Source organism: Pecten maximus, chromosome 8, assembly GCF_902652985.1.
Source record: "Pecten maximus chromosome 8, xPecMax1.1, whole genome shotgun sequence".
NCBI classification, from domain to species: Eukaryota; Metazoa; Mollusca; class Bivalvia; order Pectinida; family Pectinidae; genus Pecten; species Pecten maximus.
This window is the reverse complement of record NC_047022.1, coordinates 5,685,014-5,708,241: the sequence shown is the minus strand read 5'-3', so window position 1 is coordinate 5,708,241 and position 23,228 is coordinate 5,685,014. Positions and strand designations below refer to the sequence as shown.

The following is a 23,228-nucleotide window of genomic DNA, read 5'->3' as shown; positions in this document are numbered from 1 at the left end:
AGTAGAGTTCCCCGGTCGTCTGTAGTAGCTGATGTAATTTGATTGGACAGACGGACAATATGTTAGGTAGACTTTCCCGGAAGTTTGTAGTAGCTGATGTAATTTGATTGGACAGACGTAAAGTAAACTTACCTGGTCGTCTGTGTCCTACCCGTGCCCGCTCTACGAAAGCAATCATCTCCTTCTCAATGCTACACTTCTCCAAATGATTCCGGATATATTCAGAGCACTATAAAAAAAATGAACATAAACTTATTTATTACATTTTTACCAGTGAAATATCAAAAATATTCATTCTATAAAAGTGATATTTTTCACGAGTGAAGAATATCATATTTTTCACTAGAAATATCACTTTTGCTGATTCGACCAATCAAATTAATGCTTAGAAAATACCAAAATAATTGACCAATCAGAAAGCCTGACATATATGTCAGCACCTGGACAGGGGGAACTCCTCTTTTTGTATGCAAACTTTCGTTGTAGGCCTAGTTAGCATACGTGGTAGGTTTTTCGCTGATAAAAAAATGTAATAAACAGAATATCTAACAGTGTCTCCAGTAATACCAAATATATTTCACTCGTGTGCTGCGCACTCATGAAAAATATCAAAATATTAGCCCCACTCGTGAAATATATTTGGTATTACTGAAGACACTGTTAGATATCCTCTATATTTTTTGGTAACTGAAACTGTTCACTCTACAACATTTCGTAGATTTTGTCAATGACAACGTATTTTTCATCCATGCTCGTATTTCACGTTTTCTGGTTTTTTAAAAAAACGATATATGTACATGTACAGGGTTATTGTATGTAGTGATCAATCTACGATTCATTTTCACTGGTCATTTTCAACTGCATAACTATGAGTACAGGACTCGGGACTCGTTTCTAGAATTTACACTTTTTATCGTTATGACTGACAGAGCTTTGTAAATAGATATATATATATATATGATATGTAGATATATCGCATGCTAGTTTGTTTATATAACGACAGTGTCATGTAAATTAAACTCGTATATCAAAGTATCGTTCATCCACAAACATTTAAATGACATCAACTGAAGAGTTCGGTAAAGAGTTTAGACCAAAAAAAGGGGGAGGGGTTCGATCCTGGACTTCATGCATTTATTTAAGCATTAAAGTTGTTTATAAGAAAACAGCATTTTCATATCAATTGTGACGTCATACCATGTCGTGGTCCACGCACATTTGAGAGTCGACGTTCGTCCCTTTCCACATGACGTCACGGATTACCTCAATTCTCTCGGCGTCAAGTTCCCGATGTACCTGTAATATGAGTGCTCGCCATGTCACGTGATGTTGGTAAACTCCAAAAATACATATTATTACATCTTTCACTGTGACATCTTAAAAAAAAACCTCTCTGCTGCACATTTAATGTCTTATACAGAAATCGAACCCTGGATAATTTTTGTTGACTTTATTGAGACAGGTGACTTCACTCAGGATGAGAAACAAAATAAATGTGAAGTGAATGTGTTTATAGCTTTAATTAAGGAGCCATGCAACATTGCTTCGATTCCTGCCTCTTTTTGGTGTTTGACACTCATACTTGTATGACCCTGACTGTTGGCGTGTGTTTGCTACTCATACCTGTATGACCCTGACTGTTGGCGTGTGTTTGCTACTCATACCTGTATGACCCTGACTGTTGGCGTGTGTTTGACACTCGTACCTGTATGACCCTGACTGTTGACTTGTGTTTGACACTCGTACCTGTATGACCCTGACTGTTTACGTGTGTCTGACACTCGTACCTGTATGACCCTGACTGTTGGCGTGTGTTTGACACTCGTACCTGTATGACCCTGACTGTTGACTCGTGTTTGACACTCGTACCTGTATGACCCTGACTGTTGGCGTGTGTTTGACACTCGTACCTGTATGACCCTGACTGTTGACTCGTGTTTGACACTCGTACCTGTATGACCCTGACTGTTGGCGTGTGTTTGCTACTCATACCTGTATGACACTGACTGTTTACGTGTGTTTGACACTCGTACCTGTATGACCCTGACTGTTTACCTGTGTTTGACACTCCTACCTGTATGACCCTGACTGTTTACGTGTGTTTGACACTCGTACCTGTATGACCCTGACTGTTGACCTGTGTTTGACACTCGTTCCTGTATGACCTTGACTGTTGGCGTGTGTTTGCTACTCATACCTGTATGACCCTGACTGTTGGCGTGTGTTTGCTACTCATACCTGTATGACCCTGACTGTTGACTCGTGTTTGACACTCGTACCTGTATGACCCTGACTATTGGCGTGTGTTTGACACTCGTACCTGTATGACCCTGACTGTTGGCGTGTGTTTGCTACTCATACCTGTATGACCCTGACTGTTTACGTGTGTTTGACACTCGTATCTGTATGACCCTGACTGTTGGCGTGTGTTTGATACTCGTACCTGTATGATCCTGACTTAACGTGTTTGGCACTCGTACCTGTATGACCCTGACTGTTGGCGTGTGTTTGCTACTCATACCTGTATGACCCTGACTGTTGGCGTGTGTTTGACACTCGTACCTGTATGACCCTGACTGTTGACTCGTGTTTGACACTCGTACCTGTATGACCCTGACTGTTGGCGTGTGTTTGACACTCGTACCTGTATGACCCTGACTGTTGACTCGTGTTTGACACTCGTACCTGTATGACCCTGACTGTTTACGTGTGTTTGACACTCGTACCTGTATGACCTGACTGTTGACTCGTGTTTGACACTCGTACCTGTATGACCCTGACTGTTTACGTGTGTTTGACACTCGTACCTGTATGACCTGACTGTTGACTCGTGTTTGACACTCGTACCTGTATGACCCTGACTGTTTACGTGTGTTTGACACTCGTACCTGTATGACCCTGACTGTTGACCTGTGTTTGACACTCGTACCTGTATGACCCTGACTGTTGACCTGTGTTTGACACTCGTACCTGTATGACCCTGACTGTTGGCGTGTGTTTGACCCTCGTAACTGTATGACCCTGACTGTTGACTTGTGTTTGATACTCGTACCTGTATGACCCTGACTTGACGTGTTTGACACTCGTACCTGTATGACCCTGACTGTTGACTCGTGTTTGACACTCGTACCTGTATGACCCTGACTGTTGGCGTGTGTTTGCTACTCATACCTGTATAACCCTGACTGTTGGCGTGTGTTTGACACTGGTACCTGTATGACCCTGACTGTTGGCGTGTGTTTGACCCTCGTACCTGTATGACCCTGACTGTTGGCGTGTGTTTGACACTGGTACCTGTATGACCCTGACTGTTGGCGTGTGTTTGCTACTCATACCTGTATGACCCTGACTGTTGGCGTGTGTTTGCTACTCATACCTGTATGACCCTGACTGTTGGCGTGTGTTTGACACTCATACCTGTATGACCATGACTGTTTACGTGTTTGGCACTCATACCTGTATGACCCTGACTGTTTACGTGTGTTTGACACTCGTACCTGTATGACCCTGACTTGACGTGTTTGGCACTCGTACCTGTATGACCCTGACTGTTGACCTGTGTTTGACACTCGTACCTGTATGACCCTGACTGTTGGCGTGTGTTTGACCCTCGTAACTGTATGACCCTGACTGTTGACTCGTGTTTGACACTCGTACCTGTATGACCCTGACTTGACGTGTTTGGCACTCGTACCTGTATGACCCTGACTGTTGGCGTGTGTTTGACACTCGTACCTGTATGACCCTGACTGTTGACTCGTGTTTGACACTCGTACCTGTATGACCCTGACTGTTGGCGTGTGTTTGACACTCGTACCTGTATGACCCTGACTGTTGGCGTGTGTTTGACACTCGTACCTGTATGACCCTGACTGTTGGCGTGTGTTTGACACTCGTACCTGTATGACCCTGACTGTTTACGTGTGTTTGACACTCGTACCTGTATGACCCTGACTGTTGGCGTGTGTTTGACACTCATACCTGTATGACCCTGACTGTTTACGTGTTTGGCACTCATACCTGTATGACCCTGACTGTTTACGTGTGTTTGACACTCGTACCTGTATGACCCTGACTTGACGTGTTTGGCACTCGTACCTGTATGACCCTGACTGTTTACGTGTGTTTGACACTCGTACCTGTATGACCCTGACTGTTTACGTGTGTTTGACACTCGTACCTGTATGACCCTGACTGTTGGCGTGTGTTTGACACTCGTACCTGTATGACCCTGACTGTTGACTCGTGTTTGACACTCGTACCTGTATGACCCTGACTATTGGCGTGTGTTTGACCCTCGTACCTGTATGACCCTGACTGTTGTAATGTGTTTGACCCTCGTACCTGTATGACCCTGACTGTTGTAATGTGTTTGACACTCGTACCTGTATAACCCTGACTGTTGGCGTGTGTTGACACTCGTACCTGTATGACCCTGACTGTTTACGTGTGTTTGACACTCGTACCTGTATGACCCTGACTGTTGTAATGTGTTTGACACTCGTACCTGTATGACCCTGACTGTTGGCGTGTGTTTGCTACTCATACCTGTATGACCCTGACTGTTGACTTGTGTTTGACACTCGTACCTGTATGACCCTGACTGTTGACTTGTGTTTGACACTCGTACCTGTATGACCCTGACTGTTTACGTGTGTTTGACACTCGTACCTGTATGACCCTGACTGTTTACGTGTGTTTGACACTCGTACCTGTATGACCCTGACTGTTGACGTGTGTTTGACACTTATACCTGTTTTTGACCCTGACTGTTGACTCGTGTTTGACACTCGTACCTGTATGACCCTGACTGTTGACTCGTGTTTGACACTCGTAACTGTATGACCCTGACTGTTGGCGTGTGTTTGACACTCGTACCTGTATGACCCTGACTGTTGACTCGTGTTTGACACTCGTACCTGTATGACCCTGACTGTTGGCGTGTGTTTGATACTCGTACCTGTATGACCCTGACTGTTTACGTGTGTTTGACACTCGTACCTGTATGACCCTGACTGTTTACGTGTGTTTGACACTCGTACCTGTATGACCCTGACTGTTTACGTGTGTTTGACACTCGTACCTGTATGACCCTGACTGTTGACTCGTGTTTGACACTCGTACCTGTATGACCCTGACTGTTGACTTGTGTTTGACACTCGTACCTGTATGACCCTGACTGTTTACGTGTGTTTGACACTCGTACCTGTATGACCCTGACTGTTGGCGTGTGTTTGCTACTCGTACCTGTATGACCCTGACTGTTGACTTGTGTTTGACACTCGTACCTGTATGACCCTGACTGTTGACTTGTGTTTGACACTCGTACCTGTATGACCCTGACTGTTGGCGTGTTTGAAACTCGTACTTTTATTACCCTGGCTGTTGTAGTCTGCTTGACTTGCGTACTTATATACCACTGGCTTTTGTGAAAACGTTAAGCTCCGTTCAGACACAAGTCAAATAATATGAACACGACTCAAAAGAGAATTTTAGATTTCCCAAGATTTAATACATACCTTACAAGCATTTACCATGTCTTCCTCCCAAATCTTCTGAGCGCTTTTAAGTGAATCTACCGATGACCGATATAGACAATCTGTGAACATCAATTAAATTATCTATGAAAAGTTTAGTTCATAATGGGACGTTGATTCGGGTTTTTTTTTGTTTTTTGTTTTTTTCAATTAAAGTTTTACCGACTAATATTTCCAACAGTATATTGTATTAATCGAAGGCCAATCAGTTCGATCTGAAGAGTGATAAGTTTGGTCTGGAAGGCGATAAGTTGTATCTGAAGAGTGATAAGTTGTATCTGAAGGGCAATAAGTTGTATCTGAAGGGCAATAAGTTGTATCTGAAGGGCGATAAGTTGTATCTGAAGGGCGATAAGTTGTATCTGACGGGCAATAAGTTGTATCTGACGGGCGATAAGTTGTATCTGAAGGGCAATAAGTTGTATCTGAAGGGCGATAAGTTGTATCTGAAGGGCAATAAGTTGTATCTGAAGGGCGATAAGTTGTATCTGAAGGGCGATAAGTTTGGTCTGAAGGGCGATAAGTTGTATCTGACGGGCGATAAGTTGTATCTGAAGGGCGATAAGTTGTATCTGAAGGGCAATAAGTTGTATCTGAAGGGCAATAAGTTGTATCTGACGGGCGATAAGTTGTATCTGAAGGGCAATAAGTTGTATCTGACGGGCGATAAGTTGTATCTGAAGGGCAATAAGTTGTATCTGAAGGGCGATAAGTTGTATCTGAAGGGCAATAAGTTGTATCTGAAGGGCGATAAGTTGTATCTGAAGGGCGATAAGTTTGGTCTGAAGGGCGATAAGTTGTATCTGACGGGCGATAAGTTGTATCTGAAGGGCGATAAGTTGTATCTGAAGGGCAATAAGTTGTATCTGACGGGCGATAAGTTGTATCTGAAGGGCGATAAGTTGTATCTGAAGGGCGATAAGTTGTATCTGAAGGGCGATAAGTTGTATCTGAAAGACGATAAGTTGTATCTGAAGGGCGATAAGTTGTATCTGAAGGGCAATAAGTTGTATCTGAAGGGCAATAAGTTGTATCTGAAGGGCGATAAGTTGTATCTGAAGGGCAATAAGTTGTATCTGAAGGGCGATAAGTTTGGTCTGAAGGGCGATAAGTTTGGTCTGAAGGGCGATAAGTTTGGTCTGAAGAGGGAAAAATAAGATATGTGTGATCTTACCCGCTTTTACCATTTCGTCTTTTGCTTTCTGTTCCTTTGATTTTTGCTTAATTGAAAAAAATGACGAATTAACTTAAGATACTCCAATTACAAAGTAGTCAAACCATTCAGTACAGTTTCCAAATCTGTTTCACTTTTTGCAGAAGATCTTGTCAAATTTTAACCTTGATTACATTGTACTTAGACAAATGTTGAAAAGACTGTAAAAACCTCTTTGTCGACTATTTCAATGAGTTACAGAATGGGGTTTTTTTTTCTTTTTTTTTTTTTCTTTTTTTTTTTATAGGGGGGGGGGGATATTTTTATTGATATACGATCCATTGTTTCATGCTTACCTTTTGGGCGGTTTTTTGGTCGACACTGTCATTGAATTTACCATCGTTTTGAATGGTACTGTACTCCGTGCACTTTTGTTCGTATGATTTTTGGAGCTGAAAACAGAATTAAAGGTGATAATACACAGATATTATCATAGGAATAATTGGGGGTTATAAATGTATTGAAGACTACGTGCCGGTCAGGATCATCAAGTGAATCATTCGAGGTAACAAATATACAGAGGACCACGTGTCACTCAGGATAATCACAAAAATTATTGGAGGTTACAAATGTACTTTCGCAGACTTAGGCGAGGTGTTCCAATTTATTAAAGGTGTGATCCATGCACACGGTAGGCCAGTGTTTTAAACGACAATTATTTCTGACGTACACATAACTAAAGGGAAATATATTATTATGTAAAATAAGTGACGCGAATTAAAACGATGTAAGAAGATGCCATACTTCCAGCTGGCTGTATGAAGATTTATTTAGGGTATAAAGCACACAGATGGTTCTAAGGGAAAGTGCATAGACAATGTTTATATTGGGGATAAAACCTATATACTGTAAATCGCTTTTAATTCGCGTAGGATTAATTTTCGCATTTCGCGATTATTTATAAGATAATAACACCTTTGCATGGCGGCCATGCTATCGGTTATCGATGTAAGTAGTTGTATGACTCTATATATAATAACTTTTTATTCACGAATTTAAAGTTAATGTATTCGCGAATACAATTTTTGTATGTTTGAAGAGGTAAATTCGCGAAATAATGTACTCGCGAAATCTGTGTGGTTAACAGTATTCAACAAAATACAACTACAAAACCAAATTAAGATCTTTAACCTTCGGATCAATAACACATAATGCATAGTCGTGTTAATGATTAGATATATTACGTAGTAATTCAAATGACAAGAAGACAACTCCATGACTCGTGTCATGACCAGGTCTCGAACGCTGATGATCTACGGCACCCAATCGCCTGAGCCCTACTCGATTTGCACTCTTCTCCTTCTTGAATATATCTCCGGTCACTCGATTTGTAGCTCTTCTGCTTCTGGAAGATCTTCTACCTCTTCCGTCTCGAAGCTGGAAGATTTATCTTCCAAGATGGCGGCAACCATGTTTTAAGTGTGCGAGTGATGAGTTTCACTAGAGAAGGATTTATGACACATACATCCACATGTTTGTGTCATAGTGTTTGAGAAAACTTATATAAGTTGCCCCAATGTATGCAAACCTTGTAATGGGATACCTGGAACAGCAACTTTACGACAAACTCAGTTCAACTTACTGTGAATCATTTGTCAACCACAGTTTTTCTGTGACACATACGGTTTCTGTTGTACGCCATTTTGAATTTCCCCCTATATATTTCTATATATAAAAGTGTGTTGCATTTCAAACTTCTTCTCAAGTTCCACCAGTAGCATTCAGCTCAATCTTAGCTGAAATAATCCTTGGATTGTCCCGGCCAAGTTATGTTATTTTTTAAGTTTGTTTGAAATCCAAGATGGCCGCCATGACGTCATGTATTAAAAAGCTTAAAATACCCATAATTCAAAAAGTATTCATTTTACAGGGGTCATGTAATTAGGTTATTTGTAGTTAATGGCTGACTCTAGCTTTTACTCTCGAAAAGTTTTAGGGTCAGAGGTCAAATAAAAGCGTTCGTTATGGGGTCAAATAAGTCTATTTTTAGAAAATCTTCATTTTTCAATCTTTTTCCAAAAAATAATTCTTAGTATGATGTAGAATGTCATTCTGATGAATTTGATGTGTTTAGTTTTTATGTAACACATGCGGTTTCCGGTATACGCCATTTTGAATTTCCACTATATATTCTATATTAAAACTAGTTTTACATTTTAAACTTCTTCTCAAGTTCCACCAGTAGCATTCAGCTCAATCTTAGCTGAAATAATCCTTGGATTGTCCTGGCCAAGTTATGTTATTTTTTAAGTTTGTTTGAAATCCAAGATGGCCGCCATGACGTCATGTATTAAAAAGCTTAAAATGCCCATAATTCAAAAAGTATTCATTTTACAGGGGTCATGTAATTATGTTATTTGTAGTTAAAGCCTGGCTCTAGCTTTAACTAACTAAAAGTTTTAGGGTCAGAGGTCAAATAAAAGCGTTCGCTATGGGGTCAAATAAGTCTATTTTAGAAAATCTTCATTTTTTTAATCTTTTTCCTAAAAAAGAAATTTAAGTATGATTCAAAATGTTATTCTGATGATTTTAATGTTTTTTGGTGTTTCGGTAACGTTTACCATTAACGCGGAACGCCATTTTGAATTAATTTGGCATCTGATATATAACGGCATCTGAGATATAACGTTAGTTGGACGAGGGGAGATAACTCGTACAAGGCTGTACGAGTTATTTCCCTTCGTCCACTCCTTTGTTGAAATGTAATATCTCAGATGCCAGATTAATCAAAACTAGAATGTGGATGACCTATCAAGTGTTCTAAAATAGTTTTTTATGTTTGGAAATACCAAGCCTTTAGGTCATTTATGCTAAATAGTGAAAAGCCCGTCAAATTGTCCATGACAATTTCTAGTTCTTATTGTATTTTATTGTACTTCTTATATATATTATGTGATTGTATTTGTAATTTTTTGTGTTTTGATAAAGGGGCGGATTGCTTCGAAAATTTAACAAACCTTATTGTTTACACTGTTTGAATTACTTCTTTGCCCAATATATATATATATTTCTACCATGTTTGCTATGTAACGCCAGTTTTGATTGGTTTAAAACCATGTATTATTTTCCAATAACCCACGCTCGTGCCAATAATACACGGTCGTGAGTCACGGCTGTTACAATTTTAAGTATCTAATATTCACCCGTTTCTTAAAAGGTTACTATAGCCGAGTGGGCTAATGGGTTAGTCTTTCAATATATTTTTATCACGACGCGAGTTCGAATCCTACGGAGGCCCCCCCCCCCCCCCCCCCCCCCCCCCCCCCCCCCCCTTTTTTTTTTCTTTTTTTCTTTTTTTTTCTTTTTTTTTTTATATTATTATTTTTAAAATCAATGCCATATGATAGATGCTCTTGATCGTAGTACTGCATTGCCTGTATATTTCATCAACAAATAATGCAATACTCAAGAAATAAATTACAAGGTTTTCCCGGGGTTTCTTTGCTGTTTTTCTATTAGAAAGAGGTCGATCTCAGAACTAAACAGTACATGGTAGAATAGAAATAATCAACTTTGACTCGTGTATTGTTGCAGGATATACAACTCGGACTCGGATATTTTGCAATTTTAATTAATAACTCAGGCCTGCGGCCTTCGTTATAAATTTTATTGCAAAATATCCTCGTCCTCGTTGTATATCCTGCAATAATACACGAATCATCGTTAATTATTTCTTAAATATATATATAAATCATCGTGTGACTCTGACCAATTGGAATCATTCTAGCTTACAAATTAAAAACAATCGACCCTTTTTTGTTATATGTAGAAAACAATAGCCGGGAAAAACAATAAAATCTACTTACTTGATTGTGTTTTGTAAAACACGTTTTTGCATAGTTATGGGACTTCGCCGTTCTGTCATGAACCTTAAAAAAAAAAAAAAAAAAAAAAATAAGCACCGAAGTGGGTGTTCCCTCAGTTCTCCAGCAGACACATCGTGACAGGCCTAGAAAACAACTGTTAATTTTGTGTAATAGGAAAGGGAAATCACACGGCCAGTCGAGGTTCGAATCCGGGACCTCCGAACACCGACGGATGCTCTCCCAATTAGGCTACCTGGTCACTGGCTTTCATCCCTGTCCAGTACTGCTACATTCCTCCCTCCTTCAACAAAGACTTCGACCCCGGAGACACACACGAGACCCTATACGACCTCCGTGTGTATTTAGTTGGGCGCCATATATAACAGGAGAGGAGAAAATGTACGGCCAGACTGGGGATCGAACCCGGGACCTCTGAACACTATATATAACTGGACGCCGGCGTTCATCACAGCCAGTTCCGCTACATGTGCACAGTGTTAAACCCTATCTCCACTTTACCTGTTTGCCACGTATTTTCAGCTCATCGTTCAGCCTCTCCAGATCCGTCATCAGGGAAGAGAAATGGCCAGAAGCGGTGTCGTGGTGGTGACATAAGATTTCTGTTTGTGTTTTCAGTGCGTTCCATGACTCCTCTAACACCCTGAAGAAGCCAAACGCCAATCTTATATGGGATCAATATCTGTTTGATGATGTCAATGATTTTCCAGAAAGATATTTCTTAATTGTAAAAGTAATTTCTCTTTCCTGGTAGCTACATATTATGTTCATGTTAGTAGTTACTTCGGAAAGGCGCGTTCTGCTAAATTCATATAAAACGTGGATAATTAATTAGAGTAAATATGCAAGTTTTTCTCTAAGACTTACCCGATTTCTTCTTTATGGTCCATGTTCCTTGTCAGCTTCTGTAGGTCTTTCACGTACTGTAGCTCAATCTTACTCCTGTTATAATCAATAGATATAATGACATTTTGCTAACATACATTGGAACTTCGTTAACTCGAACTCGGATAACTCGAACACCCCGCTTAACTCGAAGTACCTCGTCGGTCCCGGCCGAATTATCTCTTTATCTTAGTAAAGAAAACTCGGATAACTCGAACTCGGATAACTCGAACACCCCGCTTAACTCGAAGTACCTCGTCGGTCCCGGCCGAATTCTCTCTTTATCTTAGTAAAGAAAACTCGGATAACTCGAACTCGGATAACTCGAACACCCCGCTTAACTCGAAGTACCTCGTCGGTCCCGGCCGAATTATCTCTTTATCTTAGTAAAGAAAACTCGGATAACTCGAACTCGGAAAACTGTACAAACAATTCTTGGATAAGTTGTAAATTGAATTAATATTCTTAACATGGACTCGTTTTCAATTGTGTATTTAAAATCAGTTCTTTTATTTCAACAATCCGGTAATAAAGATAGTATTCAACTTTAAATGATGTTCTAGTGATCTCTGACTTTATTAGTTTTGTTACCTTTGACGGTAGTACTCCTCCAGATCCTTACAGAGTTTCCTTCCATCTTTGAGTCTCCGTTCTAAAGCATCAAACCCCGAGGTTCCCGTGAGATCTGAGTCCTGTCGTCAATAAAAAAAGTTATGCTCATATATAAATAAATAGAAAATGCCCGTATGTGCTAAGGAAGAGATAGATGACGTGTTGTGACGTAAAGGGACGTGTATTGTTAATGTGACGTCGTAAACTCCATGAACAGCCAAGGTTATTACATTGGGGTTTACAAATCCCTGTCCACGGGCCGGATATAAGTAAGAGTATATTCATCTTAGACGAGGGTGCCAGTCCGTTACAAAGGATATCTTACAGAACCCATTGGTGGCTAGATAGAGAGATGGTAGATAAAGTCATAATTATGAAAACGCTTCTCAGACACCGACAGACAGAGTTATAAGAGGATGGTTGTTAGACATCGACAGACAGAGTTATAAGAGGACGGTTGTCAGACACCGACAGTCAGAGTTATAAAAGGACGGTTGTCAGACACCGACAGTCAGAGTTATAAGAGGACGGTTGTCAGACATCGACAGTCAGAGATATAAGAGGACGGTTGACAGACATCGACAGTCAGAGATATAAAAAGGACGGTTGTCAGACACCGACAGTCAGGGTTATAAGAGGACGGTTGTCAGACACCAATAGGCAGAGTCATGTGAGGACGGTTGTCTGTCAGACGCTTACAACATTAATATTGAAAAAAAAAAAATAGTCAGAGGGAAAGTAAATGAAATGTAAATTAAAACCAAATTCTAAATGGAGCATGTACAAGGAAATGTAAGGGCTGAGGAGCTCGACAATTATAGAGGTATACCGTCACCCACGTCACGTGCCAGGTCATCAGAACAATAGAACAGTTCAAGTGTTTTATAGAAAAATGTCACAAACATCGTGACATTGCATACGAAGGATGGAAATCCGTCTGCTGCACGGAAGTTGGCACTTCTCTACGGATTTGATCGATTTTAGATACAGTTTGGCTTCCTATTTGCAGTTTAAATCTAATCAATATCAAAATAAACCGAAATAATGTCATAGTTATATATTTTGGCCACGATTAGAAAGCACCAATCAAAATTCTTACTAAAATGTTAGCAAACGTTGAAATAGAGGTCGCTTATCATCATATCGGACAGAAACTACAACCAGTTCAGGAGGGGTTATGTGGTAGTAACACTATTTATACAGTAGATATGTAAAACTTAACAATAGATTATGAAACTACACTCTAGACGTGTAAACTTTCACACTTTTAAAATGATCACAAAATGTGTAAAACTTTACACTAGATGTGTAAAACTATACATAAAATATGTAAAATATACACAAAAAGTGTAAAACTATACAAAATGTGTGTAAAACTATACACTTGATTTGTAAACCTATAACAAGATGTGAAAAATTATAACAATATGTGTAAAACTATACATAAAATGTGTAAAACTATACATAAAATGTGTAAAACTATACACTTGATATGTAAAACTATACAAATTGTGTAAAACAATACAAAATGTGTAAACTATACACATTATATGTAAAACTATACACTTGATATGTAAAACTATAACAAGATGTATAAAACTATACACAAAACGTGTAAAACTATACACAAAATGTGTAAAACTATACATTAAATGTCTAAAACTATGCAACTTATGTAAAACTATACACAAAATGTGTAAAACTATACACTTGATATGTAAAACTATACAAATTGTGTAAAACAATACAAAATGTGTAAAACTATACACATTATATGTAAAACTATACACTTGATATGTAAAACTATAACAAGATGTATAAAACTATACACAAAATGTGTAAAACTATACATTAAATGTCTAAAACTATGCAACTTATGTAAAACTATACACAAAATGTGTAAAACTATACACAAAATGTGTAAAACTATACACAAAATGTGTAAAACTATACACTTGATATGTAAAACTATACAAATTGTGTAAAACAATACAAAATGTGTAAAACTATACATTAAATGTGTAAAACTGTAACAACATGTGTAAAACTGTAACAACATGTGTAAAACTATACACATTATATGTAAAACTATACACTTGATATGTAAAACTATAACAAGATGTATAAAACTATACAAAAAATGTGTAAAACTATACACAAAATGTAAAACTATACATTAAATGTCTAAAACTATGCAAATTATGTAAACTATACATAAAATGTGTAAAACTATACACAAAATGTTTAAAACTATGTATAAAATGTGTAAAACTATATATGAAATGTGTAAAACTATACACAAAATGTGAAAAACTATACACAAAATGTGTAAAACTATACATAAAATATGTAAAACTATACACAAAATGTGTAAAACTATACAAAATGTGTAAACCTATAACAAGATTTGTAAAAATATACATTAAATGTGTAAAACTACACATAAAATGTGTAAAACTATTCACAAACTGTGTAAAACTACACATAAAATGTGTAAAACTACACACAAATTGTGTAAAACTATACATAAAATGTGTAAAACTATACATAAAATGTGTAAAACTTTTCACAAAATGTGTAAAACTATAACAAGATATGTAAAACTATACACAAGATGTGTGGAACAATACATAAGGTGTGTAAAACTAAACAGAAGATATGTAAAACTTCATACAATATGTTTAATAATGTACATTATATTTACATTTGTAAAACCAAATGACGTCAGTTTCACACTTACTCAGTGTATATCTAAGACCGTATACTTCTTAGTTACTCAATGTATGTCACAGACCGTATAGTACACAGTTACTCAATGTATGTCACAGACCGTATAGTTCACAGTTACTCAATGTATGTCACAGACCGTATAGTACACAGTTACTCAATGTATGTCACAGACCGTATAGTTCACAGTTACTCAATGTATGTCACAGACCGTATAGTACACAGTTACTCAATGTATGTCACAGACCGTATAGTACACAGTTACTCAATGTATGTCACAGACCGTATAGTACACAGTTACTCAATGTATGTCACAGACCGTATAGTACACAGTTACTCAATGTATGTCACAGACCGTATAGTTCACAGTTACTCAATGTATGTCACAGACCGTATAGTACACAGTTACTCAATGTATGTCACAGACCGTATAGTTCACAGTTACTCAATGTATGTCACAGACCGTATAGTACACAGTTACTCAATGTATGTCACAGACCGTATAGTACACAGTTACTCAATGTATGTCACAGACCGTATAGTACACAGTTACTCAATGTATGTCACAGACCGTATAGTACACAGTTACTCAATGTATGTCTCGGACCGTATAGTCCACAGTTACTCAATGTATGTCACAGACCGTATAGTACACAGTTACTCAATGTATGTCACAGACCGTATAGTACACAGTTACTCAATGTATGTCACGGACCGTATAGTACACAGTTACTCAATGTATGTCACAGACCGTATAGTACACAGTTACTCAATGTATGTCACAGACCGTATAGTACACAGTTACTCAATGTATGTCACAGACCGTATAGTACACAGTTACTCAATGTATGTCACAGACCGTATAGTACACAGTTACTCAATGTATGTCACAGACCGTATAGTTCACAGTTAATCAATGTATGTCACAGACCGTATAGTACACAGTTACTCAATGTATGTCACAGACCGTATAGTACACAGTTACTCAATGTATGTCACAGACCGTATAGTTCACAGTTACTCAATGTATGTCACAGACCGTATAGTACACAGTTACACAATGTATGTCACAGACCGTATAGTACACAGTTACTCAATGTATGTCATAAACCGTATAGTACACAGTTACTCAATGTATGTCACAGACCGTATAGTTCACAGTTACTCAATGTATGTCACAGACCGTATAGTACACAGTTACTCAATGTATGTCACAGACCGTATAGTTCACAGTTAATCAATGTATGTCACAGACCGTATAGTACACAGTTACTCAATGTATGTCACAGACCATATAGTCCACAGTTACTCAATGTATGTCACAGACCGTATAGTACACAGTTACTCAATGTATATCACAGACCGTATAGTACACAGTTACTCAATGTATGTCACAGACCGTATAGTTCACAGTTACTCAATGTATGTCACAGACCGTATAGTACACAGTTACTCAATGTATGTCACAGACCGTATAGTACACAGTTACTCAATGTATGTCACAGACCGTATAGTTCACAGTTACTCAATGTATGTCACAGACCGTATAGTACACAGTTACTCAATGTATGTCACAGACCGTATAGTTCACAGTTACTCAATGTATGTCACAGACCGTATAGTACACAGTTACTCAATGTATGTCACAGACCGTATAGTACACAGTTACTCAATGTATGTCACAGACCGTATAGTTCACAGTTACTCAATGTATGTCACAGACCGTATAGTACACAGTTACTCAATGTATGTCACAGACCGTATAGTACACAGTTACTCAATGTATGTCACAGACCGTATAGTTCACAGTTACTCAATGTATGTCACAGACCGTATAGTTCACAGTTACTCAATGTATGTCACAGACCGTATAGTACACAGTTACTCAATGTATGTCACAGACCGTATAGTTCACAGTTACTCAATGTATGTCACAGACCGTATAGTTCACAGTTAATCAATGTATGTCACAGACCGTATAGTTCACAGTTACTCAATGTATGTCACAGACCGTATAGTACACAGTTACTCAATGTATGTCACAGACCATATAGTACACAGTTACTCAATGTATGTCACAGACCGTATAGTTCACAGTTAATCAATGTATGTCACAGACCGTATAGTTCACAGTTACTCAATGTATGTCACAGACCGTATAGTCCACAGTTACTCAATGTATGTCACAGACCGTATAGTTCACAGTTACTCAATGTATGTCACAGACCGTATAGTACACAGTTACTCAATGTATGTCACAGACCGTATAGTTCACAGTTACTCAATGTATGTCACAGACCGTATAGTACACAGTTACTCAATGTATGTCACAGACAATATAGTACACAGTTACTCAATGTATGTTACAGACCGTATAGTTCACAGTTACTCAATGTATGTCACAGACCGTATAGTACACAGTTACTCAATGTATGTCACAGACCGTATAGTACACAGTTAATCAATGTATGTCACAGACCGTATAGTACACAGTTACTCAATGTATGTCACAGACCGTATAGTACACAGTTACTCAATGTATGTCACAGACCGTATAGTACACAGTTACTCAATGTATGTCACAGACCGTATAGTTCACAGTTACTCAATGTATGTCACAGACCGTATAGTACACAGTTACTCAATGTATGTCACAGACCGTATAGTTCACAGTTACTCAATGTATGTGACAGACCGTATAGTTCACAGTTACTCAATGTATGTCACAGACCGTATAGTACACAGTTACTCAATGTATGTCACAGACCGTATAGTACACAGTTACACAATGTATGTCATAAACCGTATAGTACACAGTTACTCAATGTATGTCACAGACCGTATAGTACACAGTTACACAATGTATGTCATAGACCGTATAGTACACAGTTACTCAATGTATGTCACAGACCGTATAGTTCACAGTTACTCAATGTATGTCACAGACCGTATAGTTCACAGTTACTCAATGTATGTCACAGACCGTATAGTACACAGTTACTCAATGTATGTGACAGACCGTATAGTTCACAGTTACTCAATGTATGTCACAGACCGTATAGTACAAAGTTACTCAATGTATGTCACAGACCGTATAGTACACAGTTACTCAATGTATGTCACAGACCGTATAGTACAAAGTTACTCAATGTATGTCACAGACCGTATAATACACTGTACTAAATGTATGTCACAGACCGTATAGTACACAGTTACTCAATGTATGTCACAGACCGTATAGTACACAGTTACTCAATGTATGTCACAGACAATATAGTACATAGTTACTCAATGTATGTCACAGACCGTATAGTACACAGTTACTCAATGTATGTCACAGACCGTATAGTACACAGTTACTCAATGTATGTCACAGACCGTATAGTACACAGTTACTCAATGTATGTCACAGACCGTATAGTTCACAGTTACTCAATGTATGTCACAGACCGTATAGTACACAGTTACTCAATGTATGTCACAGACCGTATAGTACATAGTTACTCAATGTATGTCACAGACCGTATAGTACATAGTTACTCAATGTATGTCACAGACCGTATAGTACATAGTTACTCAATGTATGTCACAGACCGTATAGTACACAGTTACTCAATGTATGTCACAGACCGTATAGTACACAGTTACTCAATGTATGTCACAGACCGTATAGTACACAGTTACTCAATGTATGTCACAGACCGTATAGTACATAGTTACTCAATGTATGTCACAAACCGTATAGTTCACAGTTACTCAATGTATGTCACAGACCGTATAGTTCACAGTTACTCAATGTATGTCACAGACCGTATAGTACACAGTTACTCAATGTATGTCACAGACCGTATAGTACACAGTTACTCAATGTATGTCACAGACCGTATAGTACATAGTTACTCAATGTATGTCACAGACCGTATAGTACACAGTTACTCAATGTATGTCACAGACCGTATAGTACACAGTTACTCAATGTATGTCACAGACCGTATAGTACATAGTTACTCAATGTATGTCACAGACCGTATAGTACACAGTTACTCAATGTATGTCACAGACCGTATAGTACACAGTTACTCAATGTATGTCACAGACCGTATAGTACACAGTTACTCAATGTATGTCACAGACCGTATAGTACATAGTTACTCAATGTATGTCACAGACCGTATAGTACATAGTTACTCAATGTATGTCACAGACCGTATAGTACACAGTTACTCAATGTATGTCACAGACCGTATAGTACACAGTTACTCAATGTATGTGACAGACCGTATAGTTCACAGTTACTCAATGTATGTCATAGACCGTATAGTACACAGTTACTCAATGTATGTCACAGACCGTATAGTACACAGTTACTCAATGTATGTCACAGACCGTATAGTACACAGTTACTCAATGTATGTCACAGACCGTATAGTACACAGTTACTCAATGTATGTCACAGACCGTATAGTACACAGTTACTCAATGTATGTCACAGACCGTATAGTTCACAGTTACTCAATGTATGTCACAGACCGTATAGTACATAGTCACTTAATGTATGTCACAGACCGTATAGTACATAGTTACTCAATGTATGTCACAGACCGTATAGTTCACAGTTACTCTATGTATGTCACAGACCGTATAGTACACAGTTACTCAATGTATGTCACAGACCGTATAGTTCACAGTTAATCAATGTATGTCACAGACCGTATAGTTCACAGTTACTCAATGTATGTCACAGACCGTATAGTACACAGTTACTCAATGTATGTCACAGACCGTATAGTCCACAGTTACTCAATGTATGTCACAGACCGTATAGTTCACAGTTACTCAATGTATGTCACAGACCGTATAGTCCACAGTTACTCAATGTTATCACAGACCGTATAGTTCACAGTTACTCAATGTATGTCACAGACCGTATAGTACACTGTTACTCAATGTATGTCACAGACCGTATAGTACACAGTTACTCAATGTATGTCACAGACAATATAGTACACAGTTACTCAATGTATGTCACAGACCGTATAGTACACAGTTACTCAATGTATGTCACAGACCGTATAGTACACAGTTACTCAATGTATGTCACAGACCGTATAGTACACAGTTACTCAATGTATGTCACAGACCGTATAGTACACAGTTACTCAATGTATGTCACAGACCGTATAGTCCACAGTTACTCAATGTATGTCACAGACCGTATAGTACACAGTTACTCAATGTATGTCACAGACCGTATAGTCCACAGTTACTCAATGTATGTCACAGACCGTATAGTACACAGTTACTCAATGTATGTCACAGACCGTATAGTTAACTGTTACTCAATGTATGTCACAGACCGTATAGTTCACAGTTACTCAATGTATGTCACAGACCGTATAGTTCACAGTTACTCAATGTATGTCACAGACCGTATAGTTCACAGTTACTCAATGTATGTCACAGACCGTATAGTACACAGTTACTCAATGTATGTCACAGACCGTATAGTACACAGTTACTCAATGTATGTCACAGACCGTATAGTACATAGTTACTCAATGTATGTCACAGACCGTATAGTACACAGTTACTCAATGTATGTCACAGACAATATAGTACACAGTTACTCAATGTATGTCACAGACCGTATAATACACAGTTACTCAATGTATGTCACAGACCGTATAGTACACAGTTACTCAATGTATGTCACAGACCGTATAGTACACAGTTACTCAATGTATGTCACAGACCGTATAGTACACAGTTACTCAATGTATGTCACAGACCGTATAGTACACAGTTACTCAATGTATGTCACTGACCATATAGTACACAGTTACTCAATGTATGTCACAGACCGTATAGTACACAGTTACTCAATGTATGTCACAGACCGTATAGTACACAGTTACTCAATGTATGTCACAGACCGTATAGTACACAGTTACTCAATGTATGTCACAGACCGTATAGTACACAGTTACTCAATGTATGTCACAGACCGTATAGTACACAGTTACTCAATGTATGTCACAGACCGTATAGTACACAGTTACTCAATGTATGTCACAGACCGTATAGTACACAGTTACTCAATGTATGTCACAGACCGTATAATACACAGTTACTCAATGTATGTCACAGACCGTATAGTACACAGTTACTCAATGTATGTCACAGACCGTATAGTACACAGTTACTCAATGTATGTCACAGACAATATAGTACACAGTTACTCAATGTATGTCACAGACCGTATAGTTCACAGTTACTCAATGTATGTCACAGACCGTATAGTACACAGTTACTCAATGTATGTCACAGACCGTATAGTACACAGTTACTCAATGTATGTCACAGACCGTATAGTACACAGTTACTCAATGTATGTCACAGACCGTATAGTCCACAGTTACTCAATGTATGTCACAGACCGTATAGTACACAGTTACTCAATGTATGTCACAGTCCGTATAGTACACAGTTACTCAATGTATGTCACAGACCGTATAGTACACAGTTACTCAATGTATGTCACAGACCGTATAGTACACAGTTACTCAATGTATGTCACAGACCGTATAGTACACAGTTACTCAATGTATGTCACAGACCGTATAGTACACAGTTACTCAATGTATGTGACAGACAGTATAGTACACAGTTACTCAATGTATGTCACAGACCGTATAGTACACAGTTACTCAATGTATGTCACAGACCGTATAGTACACAGTTACTCAATGTATGTCACAGACCGTATAGTACACAGTTACTCAATGTATGTCACAGACCGTATAGTACACAGTTACTCAATGTATGTCACAGACCGTATAGTTCACAGTTACTCAATGTATGTCACAGACCGTATAGTACACAGTTACTCAATGTATGTCACAGACCGTATAGTACACAGTTACTCAATGTATGTCACAGACCGTATAGTTCACAGTTACTCAATGTATGTCACAGACCGTATAGTTCACAGTTACTCAATGTATGTCACAGACCGTATAGTACACAGTTACTCAATGTATGTCACAGACCGTATAGTACACAGTTACACAATGTATGTCACAGACCGTATAGTACACAGTTACTCAATGTATGTCACAGACCGTATAGTTCACAGTTACTCAATGTATGTCACAGACCGTATAGTTCACAGTTAATCAATGTATGTCACAGACCGTATAGTACACAGTTACTCAATGTATGTCACAGACCGTATAGTACACAGTTACTCAATGTATGTCACAGACCGTATAGTACACAGTTACTCAATGTATGTCACAGACCGTATAGTACACAGTTACTCAATGTATGTCACAGACCGTATAGTACACAGTTACTCAATGTATGTCACAGACCGTATAGTTCACAGTTACTCAATGTATGTCACAGACCGTATAGTACACAGTTACTCAATGTATGTCACAGACCGTATAGTTCACAGTTACTCAATGTATGTCACAGACCGTATAGTTCACAGTTACTCAATGTATGTCACAGACCGTATAGTACACAGTTACTCAATGTATGTCACAGACCGTATAGTACACAGTTACTCAATGTATGTCACAGACCATATAGTACACAGTTACTCAATGTATGTCACAGACCGTATAATACACTGTACTCAATGTATTTTGTGTACATTCACGTGAAGTTGCATCGATTTAATATTATATTTGAATGATTTTGTAGCTGTTGGGGGAATAAGCTCATATCAATAAGGCATATCTATACATCTCACAACAATTCAATAATCTTTTAAGAAGTTACTTCTAAGCATGCAAAAATCATAACAATCTAAGAAGATACCTTCCTTCTTATTGTATAATCCATATTTGTTGTATGTAAATATTTTTAAGTTTGTTAACCTGTTTTATGTAAGGAGAGGACTTATATAGGCTCTGTCTGATGTCCAATCCTATATTGATATTAACATCAGTCAATAAAATATGTTGAAACTGAATGGTTTTGTTCTGTTCATTAGACTTTGAATTAACTGGTTATTGCTATCAATTTAATCTGTGTAAATGAAGCTGAGAAATTTCTTATTAAAACACTGGTCGTTAGTCACTTAAAACACCACTTGATAAGGAATCGACAAAAATAATAATTAATATGATTGATGTTTTGATATAAAGAGTAAAGTTAAAATTAACAGAAAATATCGTGTTTACATATCAACTTTCCTAGATGAAAAAATATTTTAAAGTATTAATATAGATACTTACCCAGAAAGACTCTGCGAAGAGCCGGTTTGTGTCCATATTGTTGACAAACACTACCACATCGGCCACTGACCGCCACAGACTGGGAAATAGCACGTGCAGAACATTCAGTTAGAGCTTCAAGGAAATACTACTTGAACATCACTTCCTCATGCAAAGTTGGACTCATTCCGGAAAAAATTCAACG

At 38.2% G+C, this 23,228-nt stretch overlaps 1 protein-coding gene across 2 annotated transcripts in view; it reads right to left on the bottom strand.

Annotated features, from left to right (window-relative positions):
- The window catches only part of LOC117333765 (proline-serine-threonine phosphatase-interacting protein 1-like), a 26,223-nt gene extending 2,995 nt beyond the window's left edge, over positions 1-23,228 (bottom strand). The window contains exons 1-10 of one of the 2 annotated variants that reach the window (XM_033893188.1): positions 23,045-23,208; positions 12,051-12,151; positions 11,442-11,516; positions 11,076-11,217; positions 10,557-10,619; positions 7,047-7,142; positions 6,712-6,757; positions 5,520-5,599; positions 1,198-1,296; positions 133-229 (exon numbers count right to left, since the gene is read on the bottom strand). In XM_033893188.1, the coding sequence (XP_033749079.1) occupies positions 133-229; positions 1,198-1,296; positions 5,520-5,599; positions 6,712-6,757; positions 7,047-7,142; positions 10,557-10,619; positions 11,076-11,217; positions 11,442-11,516; positions 12,051-12,151; positions 23,045-23,080 (835 nt within the window). In that variant the 5' untranslated portion in view covers positions 23,081-23,208. Of the gene's footprint in view, positions 1-132; positions 230-1,197; positions 1,297-5,519; positions 5,600-5,662; positions 6,758-7,046; positions 7,143-10,556; positions 10,620-11,075; positions 11,218-11,441; positions 11,517-12,050; positions 12,152-23,044 lie in introns of those variants that run through there. The other variant, XM_033893187.1, reaches the window with a different exon arrangement.